At 38.0% G+C, this 9,460-nt stretch overlaps 1 protein-coding gene across 5 annotated transcripts in view; it reads left to right on the top strand.

Moving 5' to 3' along the window:
• The first annotated feature begins 451 nt into the window (after positions 1-451).
• The window catches only part of EPS15L1 (epidermal growth factor receptor pathway substrate 15 like 1), a 42,793-nt gene continuing 33,784 nt past the window's right edge, over positions 452-9,460 (top strand). Inside the window, exons 1-8 of one of the 5 annotated variants that reach the window (XM_026865104.1) lie at positions 452-490; positions 3,664-3,724; positions 4,798-4,839; positions 5,068-5,157; positions 5,500-5,547; positions 6,231-6,326; positions 6,911-6,973; positions 7,891-8,016. In XM_026865104.1, the coding sequence (XP_026720905.1) occupies positions 3,704-3,724; positions 4,798-4,839; positions 5,068-5,157; positions 5,500-5,547; positions 6,231-6,326; positions 6,911-6,973; positions 7,891-8,016 (486 nt within the window). In that variant the 5' untranslated portion in view covers positions 452-490; positions 3,664-3,703. Of the gene's footprint in view, positions 491-3,663; positions 3,725-4,797; positions 4,840-5,067; positions 5,158-5,499; positions 5,548-6,230; positions 6,327-6,910; positions 6,974-7,890; positions 8,017-9,460 lie in introns of those variants that run through there. The other 4 variants (XM_026865106.1, XM_026865105.1, XM_026865107.1 and 1 more) reach the window with 4 other exon arrangements.

The raw sequence follows: 9,460 nt of genomic DNA, 5'->3' as shown, positions 1-9,460 counted from the left end.
GCTGAGGGGGCACAAAAGGCGCCGGCGCCCTCCCCACACGGAGGCCCCGAGCTGCCCCCGCGGGGCAGGGGCAGGGCAGCGCCCAGGCTGTCTCCATGCTTTTCCCTCGCCCAGCTGCAGCGCCGGGGTTTGAGCTGCGGGGGTCTGAGGTCCAGGGCAGGGCTGGGGCTCCCTCTCTGCGCGGGACTTGGGTCGCGTCAGCCTGTTTTCCTCGTTGTACCAGGGGTTAATGCCGCCCGGAGCTGTCGGGGTGTCATGACTGCGCTTAATATTTGGGAGGTGCACGGGTAGCGTAGCCATAGGCGGGGGGACACCAGGAAGGGGCTGGCTTCGAGTGAAAAGGCGGGTTTCACCCATCAGCAGGAGAATGAGGTTTCTGCGGGGGGGTGGAAGACCCTGAACCTTGGAGCTTGTCTCGCACAAGGTGGCTGGCGCGGCTCTGGGAAGAGGCTGGTTTCCGAGCTCTGGTTTCAACGTTTGGAATCCCTGAGTAGATTTTTGGGGTGGTTGTTGTTACGAGGGTTGTTTTTTGATTAATTTCTCACCCAAATAATTTAAACCTGAACGGTGTGATCACTGTTTATTCTTTTCCATACTCCTGTGAAGACAGGCAGTTAACTTAGTTCCTTTAAAACAAAAGAAAACCAACACGACCCACCAGCCCCCAGTGCCTTGAAGTTAAAACGATTTTCTACGCTAGGCCAGTCTATTTTCTACTCCTATCTCCTACTACTAGGCCAATCAGGAATTGAGAACAGCTGGTGGTGGTAGTTCACATTATTTAAATATACTGATTTCCTTTTAATAATGGACTTTTGTTTGGGATGCTCTGAAAATTTCTTTTTCAGTGGAGTTATGTGGTGCTTGAGTAATATGTAATTTGCTGTGCAGCTTATTTAGAGAGCGCACTGCTTTTTAGCTTCTGAATAGCAGTAGGAGTCCAGATTAACATCTGTTTAATTAAATGAACATGTTCAGAAGCATCTGAAGACATCCACAAACATACAAACTGTTACCAAAAGTTTTTAAGTGAAGTAACTTGGTGTAATATATATATGTATATATATGTAAAATCAACTCTGGGCTTGAAAGAGTTTGTTATTGTGGAACTTCTGTAGTACATTCATAAAAATGTATCAAATGTCATACTAGATATCCTGCTTCTGCCTTGTTTAAATTCTAATTTGTATTTGAGAGACTGGCATCAATAGTATTTTCTTTTGTATAACATACTACATCAAGGGAAAGGGGCCATGTTCTGTGAACATAACAGTTATTTTACCATATTATTTTCCAGTTAATTCAGTGGAAGCATTCTAGTTTTAAAACTTCCTTTTCTGTATGGAACTGTCAAGACTGATCTAGATGTAAAAAGGGCAGTAAATAGAATTTCCCTGGAAATGAATAAACTTCCTCTTTTAATAGCCTCAGTTTTGTGATTACTATAGAGATATGTGCCATTTATAATAAATGCCAGAAATGGTATTAAAAGGAATGAGAGGTTACATGTGCTGTAACGGTGAAGCGTGTTCACTCAGAGAAAATAAGAATATTGATATCAATGTATTAGGAACTATAAACAATATGGGTAATGCAAGCATGTGAAAGTGTTTAATCATATTTATTCTCATACATTAATTTTATTATGGCTCTGTTGTTCTATGAAGTTATGTTTTTATGAGGCTTTTCTGAAAGAGAATTTAGATGTCTTAAGTGCATGCAAACGTTTCAGCTGTCTTTGTTTCAACTAGCTATGCATAAAAACAGTTGAAGAGCGAGCATGTAGAATCAGTCCTTGGAGTTAAATCCTAGTTTCAGTTGTTTATCTTTGATAACTTTCTTTTCTTGAATATTTGATCACCTTATCAGTGGTCTTTCCGCTGTGCCAGGCATGTTCAACCTACAGCCTCTAGAGGTTATGGAGAGTTATGTTAGAGAGATTGGGACAGCACAGATCATTTTGTAGCTCAGTCTTCTGAGGCAACTCAGGATACTCGGCGAGTAGAATAAGAGCAAAGGTAATCTTTCTGGGACAGCAGCAACCTTTTGTCTCTCATCTTTGTGGAACACCTTGGGTTTTTTTCCCCTTTGACAGTACCTATTTTCATCTACCATATTATGTGACAAGGGTGGCTGAAATAAACTTCTGAAACAGGAGGACTCTAAGGAAAGTAATTCATCTGATCCAGAGTTCTTTGTGGCCCTGAGATGACCTCAGGAAAGAGGCTGCTAGGACTGGCTTTATTAATTGTTCTGGTGGCAGCAGCTTACGCCTGCCTTTTTCCCAGACCTGTGTTAAGGGACATGGAGATGTGTTCATGTGAGTGTACTGCAGGGTGCCAGATCTGCTGTGAGTGCAAGTTTGAGACTTGAACTTCAGATGTGTACAGGAAATCAACTTAGAGGTCAAACAAGGCACCAGGGTTCTGAAGTGTCTGTTCAGGAGATGGTGTAAGTCTTGGTTATAGATGATGCTTTGGGGAATATGGAGCAGACCTAGAAACCAGGAGGTTGTTGAACTGTAAGTCAAAGGGAACAGCTGTATAACAGGTTATATCTTTTGACCACTCATCAACTGAAAACTCTTCAAAATGTTTTTCTCTGATTGCTAATGTTGACACTGCCTTGTGTAGGTTCTCCACCAGCAGATGCTGTGAAATTACAGAATCCTCTTGAATGATAGTGATGTAGTCACATGTGGTGACGGGTAGATAGGCAGCAATGCTATTTTTATCCCTTGAGCCCATTTTGTCAGGTCTGCTTCATCACAGAGATGCAGTCATTTAGGTAAATCGGTCAGAGAGGCTTAATCTTTGTAAAATTCTGCAAATAGAGAAGCGAGTAATAAAGTGCTTTCCAGCAGCACTTGGATGAATATATTGCTGTAGAAGAAACTTCACAGCATTTAAGCGTATTTCTTCTGGATTTTTGCCACCTCTGTCAGGTAAGTCAGCTGTATGTCATGGCTGACAATATCAAATGAGGATGACAAGAATGTCTGGTGATGGGATGAGATCATTCAGTACTGCTGTTGGAGCAGTTTGCTCTGTATCTTGGTGTGAATCCAGCCTCTGCATGCTCTAGGATACTCGCCAAATTAGTTAGAGGAGCTTGTAGTTGGTCTCTGACTAACTTCTCTGGGCCTTCTGATAAATGAGAGAGATATAGGTGGGTGATAGTTGGCTAAAACATACTTGATTTTGTTCAGAGGTGGACAGACTGTTTTCCTACTTCCACCTTTTCTCTGAACGATGTTTCCTACTTTGGACAGGAGCACAGTGCTTATCTGTGGTGATTGTTTACAAGCCAGCAAAAAGATGAGTCAGATTTATGAGTTTTGGTCGCAGCTTTCTTCTGAATGACTGTCTAGCTTCTGGAAGAGAGCAAGAGCTTCTAGAGCATACTGGTGGAGAATGCAGTGGCTTATTTTGTTGATGGATATAAGTGAAGTACATTTAAGACGTTTAGGAAGCTCTGTCTAGCCAAGTGGAACAATTGATCTTGAAAGATCTCAGTGTTCGTTTGTTTTTGATTAATAGGGTTTAGTTATTTTGAGTATCTCCTTAAATTAAGATTTGTCATGTTTATTGTAAACTTACAGGAGTATTTATGTAAAATAAAAATTCATGCTCTTCATCAGCCTTTTCCTTCATCATCTTTCAGTCTCGCTTCCCCTCAGTGTGGGCAGAACATCCAGAAACCCATGTGGATGTCAAGGAAGAAGGTAGCGTTTGGGAGGTGACAGACCAGTGATCAGAGTCAGTGCACAATCATCGCTTGGCAGATATCTGACCTGTGTGTCCTGCGGGTGGAGAGCAGTTGTCCCAAGCAGGCTTCGGGATGTTTTGGCATCTCTGCGTCTCAGTCATTAAACTGTGTTTATTGGGTTGTATTGTTGCATGTTTTCAAATGCCTTTGACTGCTCAAAGGGGTGACTTGTGCTGATTGTAATATTTTTGCTCTTGGCGTGGAGGCTGGAGAACAGTGTGGGGTTACAACTACACGTGGCTACAACTTGTGTGACAATTGTAGGAGACAGCTGAGAAGATGGGTGTTGAAGGCTTCTGCCTCTTTTGGCATTTCAGTTCTCATTTGCTTGGAATGTCAGCAAAAGGGAAGAGGAATCTGCTTGTTTAGTATTACAAAAAGGCAGGGCTTACCTTTGTGTCTGCTGCTTTTGTGTAATGCAGTGATAACACCCAATTTGAAATCCTCAAACATTGTCAGGGAATTGCGACATTTGTTAATTAACCATTCATTGTAATTTTATTTTTTTTAAACTCTGTTTCAATTTAAGCTCCTAGACTTGAAAATGCATAAACACAGGCATATTTTCATACCAGGGCTCTGTGTGTGTGTGTATAACTGTCTGCTGAAAATATTCCATAAGTATATATACAATGCAGGATGTAGTCAAGTCAGTGTTCTGTTGAAAACTCTCCCTTTGATATCTGTAGTTCTCAAACTGTGATCTGAAATACCTTGGCAAATAGTTCAAAGCTGTTCTACAAAACCTTATTACCACATAGTGTTCTTAATTAAAAGTGTGAGTATAAGTACAAATGCTGGTGAATTAAGAAGTTTTAAGAGGTGACAGTGGGTTGGCTGCAGGTTTTGGGGGATTTCTGTTATCCACATTTAGATTTCAAGCATCCAGTTTGGAACACAGCAAATAAATACACTGGTTTGTATTTTGTTAGAAGTAACACACAAAGTAATATATGCTCTTTTCCCCCTATCAATCCCTAAAGATTGCAGTTCATTCTTTGTTTTATTAATGTGTCTCTTGTTTTTCAGTTTTCTACTGGGAATCCGTTATACGAAACTTATTACAAACAGGTAGGTTTTTTAAAAAAATAATTGAAAAATAAAGTGCAATTTCCTTTTCCCTAAGGTTTTGCTCTCTTTCCTTTCCTCACTGCAGTGCTAAACTTCTGTAAAGTCTTTGCTGAGTGGTAATGTGTGCTTGTATAACTCCTTTTGATCTAGAGACAAGAGACGTTTTATTTCTTATCTCTGCTTTCATGCCAGACATGCTTCAATTGGATGTGAATTTTTATCTTTCAGGTAGATCCAACGTATACAGGAAGAGTTGGGGCAAGTGAAGCTGCACTGTTTCTTAAAAAATCCGGTCTCTCTGATATTATCCTTGGAAAAGTAAGTTGAAGGAATTAGATGATGCAGTGCACTTGTTTAACTGCAGCTGACATCGAGGGGATTGCAAGGAGGAATTTGGTGGAATGCAAATCATATCCATAGAATTTAAGGTTAACCACAGAGTGGTAATAGCTCCAAGGTGGTGTTCTGAGTTTCACAGGAATCTAAAAGGAAAAATTGTCTTTTGTGTAACATTTTTGTTGTTAACTTGAGAATTGAATAACGTATATTATAACTTGAAAGCTGCAGTGAACAGTTCAAGAAGACATACAGTATAAACTGTTGAGCTGAATTAAGTTTTATTTTTAAATCACAATGGCTTTTATTTTTGTATCTCCACAGATCTGGGATTTGGCTGACCCAGAGGGTAAAGGATACTTGGATAAACAGGTAAATGAAATATGCCTGTAGACTTCCTATGTTACCTTCCACAGATTAGCCTTGTATCAAGAAAACCCTGATATCAATAGTAGTTATCCTTAGCTTTTTTTTTTTAAATTTTCATTTACAAGATGAGTTTTTTTTCCCTAGTACTGCTCATATCTCAGTACATTACTTGGTGAGGCTGCTGGAGAAGTTTGGATCTAATTTTCTGTCTCTCTCTTGTAAATAGGGTGTGATACATAGTCATCGAGTCTTTCACAAGTGCAAACTACGATTTTAAGATTTTAGAATTCTTTCTTGCAAGAAAAAATATAACTAGTGTTACTAAAAATGGCTTAAAATATCGAATATCAAGTTGCTTGTACATATGGAAGGGTTTTCTTACACATTATTAATTTTGAAGAAAAATTATTGAAATTTTTGATAAAAACTATTGGAATTAACTATTGTTAATTAGGGGAGAGTCCTTCTTAAAAGCTAGCTTTGAATTTTTCTGAATTGTTTTATGGTATTGTGAAGTTTTTCCTGAATCATCTTTAAAAGCAGTGGGGAGTTGTCACTATGCAGTTAACTGAATGGAGCTACACATCTGTTGTTTCCATACTTCACTGAGTTGCACGTGTATAGTGTTAGTACATAAATGGGTTATTTGAGACTTTTTTTTTAATAGAAAACACTGTTGTTTGTAGGGTTTCTATGTCGCGTTGCGCCTCGTAGCATGTGCACAGAATGGCCATGATGTTAACCTGAGCAGCCTGAACTTGACTGTGCCACCTCCTAAATTTGTAAGTAATGTATACCTAAATGTCTATATGTGTTAAGTGAGGCCTCAGTTGGAATGCTGGAATAATCTGTTTCATAAATGTCATGGTTCTGAGACTTCAGGCTGCTGTCAAACTCTTCCTTAGGACAACTGCAGTCGTGGCTGCTGTGGTCCCATCTTCCTCAGTACTATGTACCAGCCCCTTCCTGGACTGCAGTATAGTCAGTTGGTTCAGGAAGTTGATGTGACTAAACTCTACATATATTAAAAAAGATGAAAAAAAAATTATTTTGTGACTAGATCGACAGGAATGTGTAGTAAAGGGCACGGCTGTAGTAGCTGCTGTGGATCCTCCTTTACCTTATCTTAGTTCTGTGTGTGGGTACCTAATGCACCTGATGTTCTTATCAAAGTACTGTAATAGTATATTACATATATTAAATATTAAGTAGTATTATTTGGTGCATGAGCAGCCTATTTTCTATTTTCAGTGTAGTTAAGCTTTATGTTTATAACCATCTCTTAAAGCAATTAGTAAGGATTAGAGACAGAAGTGTGTGTATTTTTACATACATACATATACATAAAAAATTCTTTAATTTTTAGCATGACACTAGCAGTCCTCTGCTGATCACGCCACCTTCAACAGAGACTCACTGGGCTGTTAGGGTAAGTGTAAAAGACAACACATTCCATCCATTCTTTAAAAGTAAATATTGTCCTTGTTAATGATTTTCCCAGAGAGAGAATTTTGTATCAAATATATTTCCCATTTCAGAAGTCCTCTCCTTCTGATGACAGATTTGTCAGCAATAGAGAATATTGAGCTGTAGTTTTATATTTGATATAAGTATTAAACAAGCCTTTGACAACCCCTGGTGTGATGTTTTTAAGACACAATGAATTCTAATCTTCTGCCTGGATTTCTTCCAGAATCCTAGTAGTAGGCACTTTCATGTTTGTATAAAGGAACCCCACTGAGAACAGCAAAGCATTTCACCAAAATCAATTTTAAAGCTTGAGTTCATATGTTCTAATTAGTATTCAGTAATACACATAATATATATCATTGGAAAAAAGTAACTTGATATATACATGGGGTTATTTGTATTTAGTTAATTTTCAAATAAAAACTTTTTCCAAAGGGTAGAAATTTAATAAAATAACTTCTATTGCTGATTTTTTTAAATTTTTTTTTTTTGTACTTGCATGTTGTACTTTAAAGTGGGAAGCAAATTATTTGGGAAGAATAGTTTTAGTTCTACAGAGTTTGTCAAAGTTTGTTTAAAATCTGGTCAGCAGTGTTTTAATTGGAGTGCACTGTCCTTTTAGAACACTACAGGAACACACCTTGTATGCTGCATGTTCAAATCTCATAGCTGTCATAACCTTAGCATTGAAAATAAGCTCCTAAATCTATCTCCATGGGGATTTACATTTAAATACAGCATGGTGGCACTTGCAAGAAAGCTTGGAAATTTAGGATGAACATATTACTGACCAGTCTGAATTTCTTGCAAGATCTCATTTTCAACACTCACACAGGCACACTTTTTTACTTATTCAGGCTATTTCTTACCAACTAGGTGGAAGAAAAAGCAAAGTTTGATGGTATTTTTGAAAGCCTTTTGCCAGTAAATGGTTTACTTTCAGGAGACAAAGTAAAACCAGTACTGATGAATTCAAAGCTACCTCTTGATATCCTAGGAAGGGTAAGTACTCTGTTTAGATTTAGCTGTTCTCTATTTAGCTTCTTGTAGTTGCAGCATTAAATATTTAAATGTAACTTATCAACATAGATTAGGTTTTGGCTGACATTTTACGTCGAGTGCATGCTATAAAGCAAGAACATTAAGTAGACTCTGAAGTCTTCCACTTAGAAATAATAATAATAGTAATTTGGGCCCTAGAGCAGATTGGCCTCATTATCTGTGTATTCACTTTAAGAGCTGGAAATTTTTACTGTGGTTGTTTAAAAACAAGAAAAAGCTCTCCTAAACCATAATAGCTTTTATAACAGTATATTCCACTGTTTTGTCATTTTTCCAAATACAAGTTATTAGACTTACTGTTAAATCTATCCACTGTTTGTACAAGAGAATGCTTTAAAACGTGCTAGTTTATTGTAACTGTCAAATTGTCAAGTATTTTTTTTTCATGTATATTTATAAATACTTCTGAGATCTTAATTTAGTGAATCCATTGCATATTTGCAAGGGAAGCAAACCTTCAAGTATTGTCTGCTTCCAATTAAAATATGTGTTCTTTAATGTTTTGCCTATTGATATGACTGAGAATGAATACATTCTATGTAAGAGCTGTATCTGTGTTATACTTTCATCTCTTCAGGAAGAACTGCCTCTTTCTCTGTATTATCTCCAAAATCTAAGTATGACTTGTTTTACTTCTGTGCTTGAATATTGGTGAAGTACTTGGTCTTGAAAAGCTTTGTATTATATCTTGTTACTGTTGCAACAGAAATTCAGAAGCTTTTTCCTGTTCCAGAAAAGTTTGTGGACTAGCTAGGGGACTGAGGAAACAGGCAAAGGACTAATCAACCAGCTTAAATTTGTACAGCAGGCCAGTGATAAAGCTTGGAGTAGTTTTCAGATGTTTGAGCCTCAGTCTTAGCTTTCTGTCTATCTACTGCTCTGTCTCCCAAGTCATACTGATGATTGAACAGTCCTAGCTGATGGCTGAGTGTTAGAGTACACAAAGTTTTGTATCCTTCTAAATCTCCTGCAAGTTCTGTTGACTTGACCTGGTAACGAACTGAAGTTGATAGATGCTTAAATTCTCTCCTAGAGAAAATTTAGGTGGGTGGACTAATTTTTTGACTAAAAATGAAAACTAGACATTTAGGAATGCAATGCAAATTAGAGATGTATTGACTTTTCTAAAATATTTTAACTTTCTTATAAGCCAAATTTGGACAACCTGCCACACCCTCTGGACAGTTCTGAAAGCCACCTCTGGATGTTTTTAGGCAGCTTGATGACTCCTTAATTGCAACATAGAAAGATTAAAAACTTGCCTGTGTTGCATCCAGAATTTGTTAGAGCCAGTGTTGATTCACGTTGCCAGAAAACTAATCCAATCTGTTTCATCAGAGAATGTTTAGCTAGGTCTAATATAACTAATACAATCCTCACAGAA

Source organism: Athene cunicularia, assembly GCF_003259725.1.
Source record: "Athene cunicularia isolate RWA chromosome 28 unlocalized genomic scaffold, athCun1 chr28_part1, whole genome shotgun sequence".
NCBI lineage: Eukaryota > Metazoa > Chordata > Aves > Strigiformes > Strigidae > Athene > Athene cunicularia.
This window is presented reverse-complemented; position numbering and strand designations above follow the sequence as displayed.